Genomic DNA, 15,372 nt, shown 5'->3' on the forward strand with positions numbered 1-15,372 from the left:
ATTATACCTGTCAAACATCAACATGTTCGTGTTGTCATTGCAAATATTGTGGCATGATGGTGTAAGCATTTGGCTAAAGCACTGCTGTCCTGCAGCCTCACAGAGCTGCTAGCATGGCTGCAGACTCTTAGACCTGTTTTTCAGGTATTTATTTCATTGGAGTGGCCAAAAACAAACATTCCCATATCATCTTATTTTATGAAAGGTTTCAAAATTGTATTTCCAGAAAATGTACTATATCTTGATATATATTGATATTGTGATATAAAATAGCTTATACCATGATAGAAGATTATATCTATATCACCCACCCCTAATACAAAAGGCGAACAAGTGCTAAGACAACCCAATAAATAAAACCCAATAAATAGAATGAGACTGTGCATGACACAACTTTCTTAAGTAGTAACAAACAACAGTCAAGCTCAAAGGCACATTATCTAAATTCAGGTCCAAACACCTAGCCTGATGGCACCAATCAACAAATTTTGCTTTTCTCACTATGGGCCTTCAAGGTTTACTGATTGGATAAACACACCATCTCCTTGGTTGGAATTGGTCTTTGCTTCCAGTTTTCAAACTGGATAAACATGGCAGCTGTTGTGGAAACACTGCCAGATTTCCATCACTGAACAAACAATTCTTTGTGCCAATGCTCTGTGTACTTTGGATGAAGTTTTGGGACTCTGGTTCTATATGAACAACTGTGATGTGCCAAAACTGTTGGTGGTGAAGGATGAAACTCACGGCAGATGACACCTCCCCTTTCACCTCTTTTCTTACTTTTGTCAGGGTCGAGCAGTGACTGGAACCATTGACACAGAGACAAACTGACGGGGGAGCTTCAGAGGTTATCGTGGGCATACTCTTCTCAAGCAAGGCGCTTCATATTTGGGATTGGAGTTAGATCTTCAGGCCCAGGTTTAGGGGCTCAGTCTGACTGTTGAAGTGGTGGTGTTGGCTGGAGAACAGGCTAGCAGAGGGAGGTAGAAGAGAGCAAGAGGAAAAGTGAGATCCCCTGTTGGACCTGGAGTACACCATGAAACCAGAAAACATTCTGGATTACTGGCTCTGCTGCCTCCTAAACTAGAGGAGGTCCAGAGAAGGGGATGATGGGGGCTGATTTAACTAACCTACCATTATGAAGATCATAGTATAGCCATTAGAGAGTCCGTGGAAATGAGAGACCAGGGTTACTTGGGAGTGGGTGGGGAATGTAGGTGTTTGACTTATGAGACAACTGTATGAGATGACCTACTAAATGCTGGCCAGGCAGCAATTAACGTCTGAGTGTCACCTTCAACAGAAGGCCTCCGTACTCTGAAAACAAGGATGACCGGTCAAGTATGTGGAACCCAGTGGACTATTTAGCAGCAGACAGAAAGGTAGACAGAGAGGCAGTCGTGGGAGAATCACATCAGTCATTTAAACTTCGACAGTGAAGGGTAAAAAAAGGATCAGGGTCAGAGGAAGCAGAGGTCTAATGTTCTTGTGGTCCAGGAGAGCACTCTCTGCCCTCTCACAGGTCCAGGTGAAGCTGGAAACTGGGCTCTTGGTGAGGATGATGAATGTGGCCGTCACAAAGCAGAGCCTCTCATAAAGACATTAGAAGGCCTTGGAATGAGCTGTTGCCAACCCAGAACCACATGAATGTTCTTAAGATTGTAAAACTCAAGACGCAGACCACAGAAATGAAGAACATGGTTTAACACTGGGATGGTTGAGGAGTGTGTTAGTGTATAAAAACCATTTCAGAGAATGAAGGCTCGATGAAACCGAGCTCTGCTCTGAATTGCTAGTTTGATGAAGTTCTGATAATTTGTTATACACCTAATTTGATTTAGTTTCCAGAAGATCATGTTTTGTAAAGTGATACCTCTGTCTTTTTAAGTGATTTGCTTTATCTGACAGTTGAACCATTGGCACACAAGTGGAGATTCCTCCTCTCCCTGCGCAGGCCACTGACACACCAGCCTTCACGGACAGCAGATCATATAAAATTAGAAAAAAATGAGACTTGGATGATGTTGCTCAGTATTTCGGCCATCTTTGGAGAGTTTATGCTAATTTACGCACAAATCTACGCTGGTAAAACCGGCAGTGGGTTGTGTTGTGTTGGACCTGTCAGCATCTCTGATGTGGCGCATCTCAGCTCCGTCAAGCAAAACATGGTTAGACAGATCAGACAGGAAGTTAGGAGATTTGGTTTCCATATTAGAGGTATAATATTTGAAGAACTGGGGCACTGATCCACCCATCATCCCTCTGTACCCGCTTATCTCTGAGTGAATAACAGGCTGGCACATGGCTGCATGACTGTCTGCACCAGAGCTGTCATGGGACATTTTGTGTCGCTTTGGATGACATGTTTCATAATGCATTTTTAATGCAAGCAATGAAAGAACATCAGACTTTTCTTTCAAGAGTATACAGATATACAAACAAGTACACAAACACACTCTGGTAAATACAATAGTTACTAAAAAGTAGCCATTATTATTTTACCAAACTTTAAAAAGATATTTTAGTGTTGAATAATATTTAACATAGTGCTTGGGTGAATCCTACAGTATCATTCAACTAATGTGCTTTTCTCATGGTCAGTGCAGTATTTCTTTGTTTGTTAAAATGCAAAAGAAAAATTATATGTTTTATTTTCTTCTGAAGTAAGTGGGTCTTTACTTATCCTACAGCCATGTATAAACTTGCCTGCCTAAATTAGCTGTTTATCATTTTAAGTCACTAAATTCATTTTCATATAGCTTACTCACTATACTTGCTGGTGGTTTACTTCACCTTCGGTCATTTTAACTACTGTGGGCTTATGTTATTGCTGTTTGATTTTTACCCTGTTTTAAAGGAGCTTGTGTCTATGGGCCTATTTGAAAATATTTTCTATCAGGAGTAGCTTGTCAGTATAATATAAAGGTATAGTAGCATATAATATAGATATTCGTAATCTTGATTTAAATGTTTTTAATCATTTAGATTTCTCATGGTAAATGACGCTGTTCTGTACTGTAAGGAGTGTTATATAAATTATAACGAATTATTGTCGTTTCACATTAGGTCTCCATGCGGTCACCACTGAGGCTTTAACATTGGAACCAGCGACCGGACGTCGTGTCTCGGTGTATTCCTCCTAGCTTGACGGTGGTGCGCATCTCTCCGACCGGGAATACCGATTTCTGAACATTTCGGCCTTTTCCCCCGCTGCACCCTGAGCTGTGTTTTCCTGCGAGCGGCTGCACAGGGGAGCGGGTTGCACTGGCGTCGCGGGGTTAAAGTGAAAGCTTCTATCGGTCAGTATTATGACAAACGGAGATGACACACATCCAGAAGGAGCCGTGTTTGTTTTGTATGGCGAAATGAGGCAGGGGGTGGAGAGTCGCCACAGAGACGCTGGGCTCCGGCCAAACATCACCGCATTTTAGCACTTATTCGATGCTCGGGATTTGCATTTCATTGCATTTGCTGCATCGTTGATAGGCCGTATTAATTTATTTTTTTTGCAAAGTGCATGGTGGAAAATGCAGCTTGTTTGAGGACACCCCCCCTCCAGATATCCATTGCTGCCATGATAGGCAGAGGTCTCCTCTCGACCGCGGCTCGGCCGGTTGGAGAAGAGGCAGATTGATTTGGGACGCTGGGTCGCATCTGCGGATGTTATTCCGTCTGTGGAGCCTGTAAATATCATCCGCGCAAACACACAGTGATTCTTACTCAGGGAAAAGGAGAAAGAAAACAACATGTCCTCTCGATCTGCATTACCGTCTGGAAACGACAGGAGTACTGGAGACCATGTAAGTGCAATTACAGCCTATAGCCTGCATCTGTGTGCATGCAAAAGATGAATCGTGCATCCTTAAACAAAGATCTCCTCATATATGTGTGGCCCTTATTGCCATTCACAAGGTATGTTCACTGTGCAGATGGGAGGCGTAGATTGTGCTATTTTTCCTCATTAGGTTAAAGGACTCTGGGGGTGATATTGCATGGATATTTCAGCAGGACAGCCTCTTTCAAAATGGGCTAACCTTGAGTGTCTGCGCAGGGAAAGAGCTGATGGCAGGCAAACAGCCCGGAATGAGACCATCCGCATACGATAACACTCAGCGGATATGCGCAGAAAGCCTGAAAACCAGCCGTCACCTCTTATTATAAGGCTGTGGAGAGATAGTGATGTCACATTATACTCCTTGCTGCTACTGCTGCTGCTGCTTCTGTGTGTGTGTGTGTGTGTGTGTGTGTGTGTGTGTGTGTGTGTGTGTGTGTGTGTGTGTGTGTTTGTGTTCGCGCGCGTGCATGCGCGTGCATATTCTCCAGAAATTGGATGGGTGGGACAGGTGCACAGAGGGCCAAAATAAATGTATAGAGAATATCTGGGTTGTTCGTATGAAGCGAGGGGATTACTGCGTAAAATGATGTGCAGTCCATTGCTGCGCAGCCTACAAAGCGCCCAACCCCAGAGCCAGTGGGTGTCAGACAGCGCCATACATTCAGTACAGTGGAAAACAGTAGCGGCCTGCAGAAAGAAACAGGGAATTTATTCATGTGAGACAGACAGAATCACAGGGTCTGCATATCTGTCTATATATCTATATATCTATCTATCTATATATCTATATATCTATGTATCTATCTATTCACAGTCCTTATTAATGTATATCAAAATGGTGACATGACTGACTGACGTTGCATTATGTCATTTCTCTGCCCTAAACACTTCTGGCAAGACTCCCTCCCATCTGTTTGTTAGCAGAGCTTTCAGCACAGAGGGATGGTTAAGCCAGTAGATGTGTGTGTGTGTGTGTGTGTGTGTGTGTGTAAGTGTAACTGGATGTGCATAAGCGTGCGAGTTTACGAGGTGCATGATTGATTATAAATGCAGATCCGCTCCTTCCATTAGAATGGATCTCGATCTGCTGTCATCACTCCACAATTAAACGATGATGACAGATGAGTGAATTGACCGGGAGAAATGTTGTGCTGCCACAGTGGCACAGGTGAAGCTTGGCTTGATGTGCGCCGTACAGTCGGTGGATTAATGTACTCTGCTGCACGCTGTGAAAAAGCCCCTGGTGCTGTTGGTTGGGACTCTTACAGTAGGCGTCTATGATTGTAGGAAGAGGGTCCAAATTGGCTCGAGAACAGGGGCGTGAGAACAGGAATGGAAGCATGGAAGGGAGGGAGTGTCTGAAGGTGGGGCTTAAGGCTGCGTGGTTGTGTTTGTATGTGTGTGTGTGTGTGAAGCTGAGAGCAGGATGACATGCTGGGGGGATGGAAGTGTGATGCCTCAGGGCCTGAGACTGGCCAGGGACCACTGTGCCGGCATCTGCTCCCTTTTTTACTCTTTCCTTCTATATTCCTCTCTCCATTGGTTACCATTTCTCTGGTTGTCTCCCTCTTTACTGCCCTCTGCCTCACCTCCTTTTCCATCAGATATCCTGGTTTCTTTATCTCCTGGAATTGGCTTTTGCTCCCCAACCCCCACCATCTCGTCTCTCTCTATCCTCCCTTGTATCTTTTCAGTGTTGAGGCCTTAGTTTGTCACATGACAAGAAGCTGTTTCATACTGTAATACATCAAGCTTTGTTTGTGTAAATGCACATTGTTGTCCTCCCTTTCTCTTCTGCTCTGCTTCCTGGCTGAAAATTATCTGTGACTCAAGCTTCGGACTCTATCATCACTGCACAGTGCTCCCAAGCGTTTGGGTCCAGAATCGAGCAGCATCAGGTGGTAGCATGCAGCAGCAGCAGCAGCACAGCTAACTGTTTACAGGCCTGTGGAAGCTTCAGGGCTGCCTCGGATTTGCAGTAAAAGCATAACCTTCATACACTGTCATCTTGCATGAAGACATCTTCCAGCAGTCAGGTGGTAGACTTCTAAAGAAGATGATGATGCTGAACCCAAAATGGAAACAATATGCTCTAGTGTTCATGTGCTGGACAACAGCTGTTAAGCCAGAAATGAGGGGCATGTTTTCACATGAAGCCCAACATCACTCTTTTTTTTGTGTTTATGAAACAAACATCTGGTGGAATGATTCTGGTGATGTGGCACAAACATTTCACTTCCTCAGTATACTGATTATATATAAAGCTGGGCTGTTTATTGTAAGCATGTTTACCTGTGTAGTTTATGTCTGTGCTATGCACTCATCTGTGCAGATACTCAGTGTGAGTGATGACACAGCATGACAGCAAGTACCCTGAACATCTGCCTGAACATCAGTTTAGTTTCTGCCTAAACTCAGCATATTGTCACTATATTCTTTGGTGAACAAAGTTCATAACCAGCTTGCAGAGGCAGATCATTTTGCTTCTGGAGACCATCAATGCTCCCTGGGTACAGGCAGTCCCGGAGGTCCTTGGCCAGCCTGCTGCTGCTGCTGTGTGTGATATTGGTGTTGGCACAGTGATTGACCCCCCCCTTCACTCCTCTCTTTAACCCCCTCCCCATCATTTTCTTCCAGCATGTGTCGCTGGGGGCCAGCCGTTCAGACAAGGCCACCAGCCAGTCCAGCCGCTCACTGGGCGCTCGATGCAGGAACTCCATCGCCTCCTGCTCCGACGAGCAGCCGCACATCGGCAACTACCGTCTGCTCAAGACCATCGGCAAAGGAAACTTTGCCAAGGTCAAGCTGGCCCGCCACATCCTGACGGGCAAGGAGGTGAGACATGGGGCACCGGAGGTCCAGGGTGGGAAGAGGGAATAAGGAGATGGACGGGTTTCAGCTGATGGTTGCTGGTGTGCTTAAAAGAGTTCTCCACTGATTTAGCATTACATGACTACATTACCCACGATGCAACTTGATTCTCTTGATTTTTTTTATAACTCTACATCCCCAGATTTTTTTTTACTCTCAAACTTGTAGTCTTCAGCCCCAACTGACGCTGACTTAAGTGACATCACTTGAGGCAATTTATCAGATTTCACACAGCTGCCTCTGGAGACACAAAAGGCTTTATACGATTTTTTCACATATGCAGTAGCACTCCCCAACTAGGGCTGCAACTAACGATTATTTTCATTATCAATTAATCTGTCAACTTTTGTCTCGATGAATCAATTAGTTGTTTGGTCCATAAAATGTCAGAAAATGGTGAAAATTCTTGATCATGGTTTCCCAAAGACCAAGCTGACGTCCCCAAATGTTAGGCTTTATTCCTTTTCTTCTTAAAAAATTACTCAAAACATTTGATCGATTATCACAATTGTCAAATCATCAACTTATCAAAATCGATTAACTTGATAGCTGTTAACTGATCGATTAATCGACTTAATCGTTGCAGCTCTATCCCCAACACCTGGAAACACATGCTGATGTGAAAAATCGGTGGCGTTCCCCTTTAAGAATGGCAGCGTCATACTTCTCAACATATTTTTAAAGAAGTAAATCTTATCTCACCTCCTCATTTAATCTTCTCTAAGGGAATTAAAATGATTTCAGTGCATTGTCTTTATTTGTTCAGTTACTTTCTAGGATTTAAACACTGATACTAAATGACTGCAGAAATGTATATGTGTATCATACTGAACTGGGACTAGTGTAGTATAAAATTAGTTCTCGGATTTTAGGCCATGTCCTTATGACACCTAAATACTTTGAAACCAATGTCGTTTTTGTTGTTTCAGAAATTGGCAGTAAACCATCATTATAGCCTCTGTTAGCCCTGCCAGTGCAAGTCAGCGGGGATTAAAACCACTCGAATTGACTTTACCACAGCCTAAATGTTCACAGTGGCCTCAGTCCACATTCGCCTACTTTGGTAGACAGATATAGCCAATCCAATACTCTCCTTGGAATACTATTTTTTCTAAATTTTTGGATGTTGAAAGGAATCTTGGATATGGATCAATGACATCAGTAGAAAAGACTTCTGAGCATCATGTAAGGAGGCTGTTATAAGCAAGGGCATATTATAAGGATGATGTGTTAACTTTTCCTCATTAAAAAATTGCTTGATGTCTTTTCCAGGTTGCAATAAAAATCATTGACAAAACTCAGTTGAACCCAACCAGCCTACAAAAGGTAAGTTTTTCCTCTTTATACTGATGGATTGTTTATTGAGGAATATGTGCATCATGTTTTCAGTTACAAAAATGAAACAAACGTTACACTTGTCTAATACTATCTGCCTTAATAAACAGCAGCAAGGCTCAAAAATGGGGACGATTTGATCACATTGATGTAATTCAACAAAATACTGATATGCCGTTGGGGACTGAGAGGTTCAGGTTTATCCTCAGCTGTGTCCCCCTCAGAAGGGGCAGGAATGAGAGAGCAGCTGATAGAGAGAGGGCTCGTGGGATGTGATGCTGTTTGGCAGGTGCTAGGGACTGGATGGGAGCGAGAGGAGACCTCTGTTCCAGAGATCATCTCTCGTCTCTCTCTGGGCTAATCGCTGCCCTGAGAGAGAGGGGTGACTCATCTCAGAAACCGTGGTCACCCAACCCACCCCTTTTTTTTTTTCCTTTTTTTGTATTTGTGTTCTTAATCTGTCTTCCCTGAACACACGTCGCTGTGGATAACAAAGAAAACCGCAACGCATTTGTAGCTGATTTGTGGGCAATGATGTTAGGTTCGGTGGCCATTTCGTTGTGAAGGGTGTCTTTAGAAAAGCTTAGAGCCGGCTTCTGTTTTCCTGCTGGTCAGCATGTTGAATGTTGAGCCTGAATGGTGGACACTCGAGGTTTGTTGTGCATGAAGGTCAGAGGCAGAACAGTGGACACTTTGGATTTTGCCAGCTATCAAGGGCAACCTCAGCATGGCGCAGACACACACTTGACTCAGATTCAGGACCCGAAATTACAGTAAAGACATCTGGAGCACGAGACCAGGACTGGTATATATCCAGACACAATATGGCTGACATGAAGGCCGTTTGATCATGGGTTGATCACATGCTCTAACTTATCATCCAACCACATCAATCAAAAGCTTCTCTGCCTGGTCATGTGTGCCTAATGCAGCTGCATCACACACAGTCAGATAACCTTAAAGAACTATCATGTGGTAATGGAATACATGTGAATAAAAGCTTAGAGAGACAAAGAATGCAGCCAGACAACCATTCAGTCAAGTCATATTTACCCATAATGCCGCTTATATGCACATATGGGCCAAAGTGTCTCCCTCATTGAGCCATAAGTCTGTCCCCTCCCTCTCTCTTATCTCTTTCTACCTCCCCTCGGCCTGCATGAGCTGCTCTGCCTGTGGGCAAGAAGTGAACAGACCACAAGGATCAAATCAGGGATGAAATGATTGTTCTTTTATATGTGTGTAGTGTGCGTGTGATGTAGTTTGACTGGAAGATGTCTGTATGTCTTGCTACATACAGTAAAAAGACCAGTTCTTCTTCACATGAGGTGAAATGTAGGATTAAACTAGCAGGGGTATAGGTAGGATTTCTTGGCCCCCTGAAACAGTATTATGGTATTAAAGCCCCCCCCCCCCCCAAATTATGTCATACTGGAAATAGGAGGTATGGATGAATTGAAAATCTTCCCATAGAATTGTTACTATTTTTCACTTTACCAGTAACAACATCACAAAAATGTCAGAATAAATAGCGATGAAAGAAAATAACCCTTTTGGTTTATTGACATTTTTTTGTAAATAATCTTTTTTCTCAATCTCTGTATTTAGAGAGCAATGATAGCGATGACCTTGGGTTGTTATTATCCAGGCTTTAGTAAATAAATGCAATTTACTTTCCCCATAGTGAGCCGTTGCCGTTTTGATCGCTGGCTTCCTATAATCCGGATGCTTTGACTCATCATAATTCTAGTTGTTATATCATGACAGAAAATGTTTTTCTTTACCTTACCTGCTAGAATATTAGATGCTTTGCGGGAACTGTAATCCCACTTTGCATGTTATCCTGCCTTCTTGCCTGGTGCTTGTCTTGGACTGGACCGGCTGCTGTGAGAGACAATGGGTGCAACATTTAGGACAGGATTGACGAGAGAGGTGAAGGATCGGCCACTGATTGGAGAGAATACTCTACAATTGGCTGGCGATGATAGTGGGCTTCTTTACATACCCGTGGGCTAGAGAAAATCCTTAGTGCTGAAGACATGAAAGAGCCCATATTAGCATAATCTGGATGGTAATGTATGTAGAGGGGAGAAGGAAAGAGGGAGATGTATTGTACAGGGGTTGGTAAAAGGGGGGAGGAAGGAAAAGAGGGAAGTGAAATCACAGATGTGAAAATCAAATCCCAACATCCATGAAGAAGGATTTATCATAAGAGGAAATAACAGATTACAGGAGGAGGTTACAGATTTTTATATTGGCCTCTGTGATGTTGGAGGACACCTTAATACAAAATATGTGCCAGATGAAATTGGACTGAAGCTGAAACTTGCATTTAATTCAATTTGTTTCCATCTGCTAGATTTTAATTGCAGCCAGGAATTGCAATAGGAGCCACAGTGCATGTGTGTCCATCCCTGTCAGTGTCATCGTAGGTTTGCTATTTATTTGCGGTTGTTAGCGATGAGCGGGGTCGAACATGTTGCCGGGGGATTGTTTTTACTGTTTTGACGGATCTGACCGCTCAGCCTCGCCGTGACGAGCAGGGAATTAATGGGACGCCGGATGATGAGATGCTTCAGCACTACGTATCCCAAGATTCCCTCTAGCACAGCTGGAGAAGCTGGGAAAGAGCCCGGTCTTAATACCTGGGTCGCTATGGCAACAGTGACGTTGTGGCACTGCTAGAGGAGAAGACGGCTAGAGGAATTGAATGAAGGAGGAGGGAACGGAGGGAGACACATCGGGAAACAGGAGAGGGGGAGGATTGAGAAAAGAGGGAGAAAAGATTATCACACCATCGTTTTTTTTTTTTTGTTTGTTTGTTTTTTTGTTTTGTTTTGCAGAGTCTACGACGTGGAGAATATTGCTGGTTTCATAATGGTCTTTTGTTGAGGGACTGTACTGTTATATACGTGAAACCAGGGGAGCTGGCTCACATTTAATCCCTTGCTGTGCTCTGACAAAGTGTACAAATATATCCCAGAGTAGACATATCACATGCAGTGTGAAGTACGCAGACAGAGTAGAAGTTGGTCTGTTTTTGGCTGGAGATTCATCACATTTGTGTGTGGGCCATTTGTTTTTGTTGGGTTTTTTTTATGGTGCGTAGGATTTTTTGGTTGTTGTCACCCTCGCAAATTCTCATTTGGATGAATATCAGACACCGAAAGGCGTATTGTTATTTTTAGAACAAAAGTATAAATCTGTCTGCTTGTACCGGTCCACCCCCGATCTCTGAGGGGTTCTTATTCTGGTATCAGCAGCAGAATCGATTCCACATAACTGTGCTATAAAGACTATATGACATATAAACAACCAATCCATGTAATGTTGCCTCTATACTCCCTTCACCAATCTATGAAGTTGTATATTAATATGCTAATGAATATGATTATAGTAGGCAAATTTTCCGTGTTAATCTTACTATTGAGCTGCCAAAATTACTCGGGACAAGCATTACTGGTGAAGTCACCCAGTATAAGTTGAAGCCTGGTAATATGAGAGAGATTTAGGGGTATACAGGAGATAATCATTGAGTCCAATTTGTGTTTGACACCACAGTGAAAAGATGCAGGGATGTCAAATTCTGCACTGCAACCGAAATTCTTCTGCAATGGCTTAAATTGCTATATTTTACAACTTTAATGGGATTCACAAGGTATTAACAGACAAATATCAAGCAAATATAAAAGCTGGGTCATTGACAGTAAAGCAAATGACAAAGAGATTTAACAGGTTCTGTATCTCTGATTAGGAGGTTGTGTGTGTGTCTCAGCAGGACAAATCTCATAATTTTATTTCAGTTAAATTTAGTGGTTAGACTGGACTTTAGCCTCAAACATTTGATAAGTTTTGGTGATGATTCATATTTGGGATTTATATCATCAGAAGACTGAGTTAAAGCCATTTGTTTGCAAGAAGTCATTTTAACTTGACAAATAATTGAATTTGATAAATAGGAATTATTTTGAATGTTGTAACGGTTCATATTCCAGCTGTTGAAATTAACGCTCATCAGGTTAAAATGAGAAGCCGGAAAAGCGAAATAAAAGTATGTCACACAGATATTCACATGACAACCTGACAGCTCAACAAATGCTGGGGTTCATGTGAATTCTGGGACCTACAGACAGGGTCACAGTCCAGAAAATGTTGAGAAACCCCACTTCAACTCCATATTACATACATAAATATAATAATATAATACATAAATATATTTCTTGCCATGAACACAATGAATAAAAAATCTGTAAAAATGCCCTTGTCAATACATTTTAAAGCACAGATTTACTGCAGTGTGGAGAGAGTGTTAAAACAAAATTTTGTTTCTTCTTCCCAGCTCTTTCGGGAGGTACGAATAATGAAAGGCTTAAATCACCCTAACATAGGTAAGGCACATGCATACATCTCAACAGGCTTTATGTTTGTGTGTCTGAGTGTGTGTCCATGTGTGTGTGTGTTTTGCCTCCATATGTGTGACCAGACGGAGGTATAATGCTTTGAATGAGCTTTAGAGCATTCATTGACCGAACTGTAGCAAGCAGCGACTCAGACCTCATATAGAGGTCACGAGGTTGGATTTTCTAAAGCTGAAATGTCATATGGATCAAAAACCCCCACAGCATTAGCGGCGGGTGTCTCAGTATTAAGACAGATAGGCAGACGGCTGTGCTATTATTTATAACGTGAGCATGATCTGTTTTTATATATTTGATTTTAATCTGATTCTGTTTTGGGCTACAGTACAGCTGTTCGAGGTGATTGAGACGGATAAGACCCTTTACCTAATCATGGAGTACGCCAGTGGAGGTGGGTACCTTGACTGTCATGTCCAGGAAATGCTATGATATGTATTTTAGTATTTTATGCAGTTTAGTGGTTCTAATTGGATGTGTTGTGAAAAGATGGGTAATGCTGAAAGTGCAGGAACACTGGTTTGTTTCAAAGGTATTTTTTCCTCATCTTAAGAACAGCTTAAAGGAATAATTTGACAATTTGGGAAATAAGCATATTTGCTTTATTGCTGAAAGTTAGATGAGAATATTGATACCTTTCTCATGTTTGTACACTAATATGAAGCTACAGCCAGGAGACAGTTAGCTTAGCTTAGCATAAAGACTAGAAACGGGGAAAGCGTTTTTTATGTTTAACTTTATTGTCAGAACAATATGTACATACAACATATGCACAAACAAAACTGATTATACCATTGATAGAGCCAGCGTATATATACATTTCTTCATATAATTAATAAAGAAATACAAATATACCTTGTGATTGACAAGATGCTACCACAGTGAGGTGTGGAGCTCCTCCTCAGCTCCACACTCTCATCCAAATATGGTCACTTCTCATCACTTCTGGCTATAAAAAAAAAAATATGGCCATGGTCAAAACTCAAGGCTTCAGAATAGAGTCCACAAACCAATGGGTGACCAGTGGCTGCGTCCATTATTTTTATACAGTCTATGGTTTCTAGTCTTTGTGGTAAGCTAAGCTAACTGCCTGCTAGCTGTAGCTTCATGTTACAGCTTCATATGAGATTGGTATTAATAATCTCATGTAACTCTCGGCAAGAAAGCAAATAAGAGTACTTGCCAAAATGTCAAACTGTTCCTTTAGATCTACACCTGTTATTCCCTCCATAGTTCAGGAAAATAATGAAAATGACTGCTTGTACTGTCAATTAATGTTGCAAAATATAATTGACACCACAATGTGGGAACAATGTATCAATTTCATTTTGCATCTGAGCCCACTTTGACAATTGATTGAATCTATTATACTGTCTTTTAATAGTAACTAACTAATTAAATAATTGATCTAATATGAGGAAGTCACTTCTTTACAGTGTACGTCAATTAGTTTCAATAATGTTCTTGAGATTAAAAAAAAACATCTGGATATTGGGGAATACTTTTAATTGACTGCAGTTAATAGCAGCTGTTTTTTTTTTTTTGATCTGATATGAAAGACAGTACCTTATAAATGATGAGTGTGGACTCTCCTCTAATAGGTGTTGTACAGTTCTACATTCAAAGTTTATAGAGTATGGAGCCGCAACATAAATAACTGAGCAGCCTCTCTGCAGTAATGGTGCTGCAGTTTAAATTGACTGTAAACACAACACTGCTCTCCTTTTCTTTTGGCTTCCATTAGCCTTTTGCTATGTTTCTGTTTGTGTCAGTTTCTTGTCACCTATTCTGTTTTTTTTTGTGTTCTGACCCAAAACATATCGTTTGCTCAGTGTGACCTTGGAGAATGTCACAGACACAGTTTCAAATGTTGCTTTCTGTCAGGCTCATATTACTTTGAATCTAAGATTTTTAAAAAAGACCATAAGGAGTTGTAGGGATGCCTGAAGTCTTGTGAAAACCAAAATGAAACGAAACTTTCCACTTGTATCAAAATTTATATTTCATGAACATAATGATATTAAAACAAGATCTAAGGGACTGTACGGAAATGATCATGAGGTGGAATGAGAGTTTAGTCAAAAACATTTTGTGAGAGCAGAGGAAGTTCTTTTATCTTTTACTCATCCCAGATTTATATTTTATTATTATTTCCCTAGTGAGATTCTTTCAAGGGAAAAAAATCATATTTATTTCTATTATTTGGAATCCGGGGTGGGACAAAAATATCACAGAGCTCAAGACCAAAAGCAGCCACATAACTGGCACCTGTGACCAGTTTTGCTGACCAGTGTGTGGGTTTAACAAAAGTGGTGCACACAAATGCTCAGATATTTGTTTCCCCTGGGGTGTACTATGGTCTGGAGTTTTGATTTCAAATTAAGTGTCACTATTGTTAATAGTAAATTGGAATTACTGTAGTGCTATGTGAATTAGTACATGACATGTGACAGCATAAGATAAAACATGGAGTACATCCAGCCATCATGACTGTCTTGGATGATAATGGCTGCATTTTCTCCAAGTTTGATCTTATGCTGTCAATTGGTGCCTATTGATTTATGTATCTTTTGTTCTTTTGTTTGTTCGCTTAATTGCCAAGAATTTGCTGAGGAGATCTATACCAATTTTGCGGTTAGCTTAGTTTAAAGACATGGAAACACTTCTGCTTTTGTATAGATTAAAGTGGAACTATGTCATTTTTGGTGGGACCGGCAACAGACCAGCCATATAACCGCAGTTGTCCGCGAGTGCCTGAGTGAGTGATGAAGTTACACTATTGGTTGGCTGGCTGGGTGTTGGAGTTTCCTCATTGGCCATTACTCTTTCAAAATGAATCAGTGTGAGATGATGAAAGTGGAGGACAGCAGCATGACGCAGAGTGACTGTGTTTCCTGCCCTAAGCTCTGACAC

The 15,372-nt window shown here is 41.6% G+C and overlaps 1 protein-coding gene across 4 annotated transcripts in view; it reads left to right on the plus strand.

Moving 5' to 3' along the window:
• Positions 1-3,147: 3,147 nt before the first annotated feature.
• The window catches only part of mark4a (MAP/microtubule affinity-regulating kinase 4a), a 29,328-nt gene continuing 17,103 nt past the window's right edge, over positions 3,148-15,372 (plus strand). For all 4 annotated transcript variants that reach the window (XM_067607333.1, XM_067607334.1, XM_067607335.1 and 1 more), the window contains exons 1-5: positions 3,148-3,803; positions 6,476-6,673; positions 7,982-8,035; positions 12,384-12,432; positions 12,788-12,853. In XM_067607333.1, coding sequence (XP_067463434.1) covers positions 3,750-3,803; positions 6,476-6,673; positions 7,982-8,035; positions 12,384-12,432; positions 12,788-12,853 — 421 coding nt within the window. In that variant the 5' untranslated portion in view covers positions 3,148-3,749. The remainder of the gene's footprint in view (positions 3,804-6,475; positions 6,674-7,981; positions 8,036-12,383; positions 12,433-12,787; positions 12,854-15,372) is intronic.

Source organism: Thunnus thynnus, chromosome 13 (genome assembly GCF_963924715.1).
Source record: "Thunnus thynnus chromosome 13, fThuThy2.1, whole genome shotgun sequence".
NCBI lineage: Eukaryota > Metazoa > Chordata > Actinopteri > Scombriformes > Scombridae > Thunnus > Thunnus thynnus.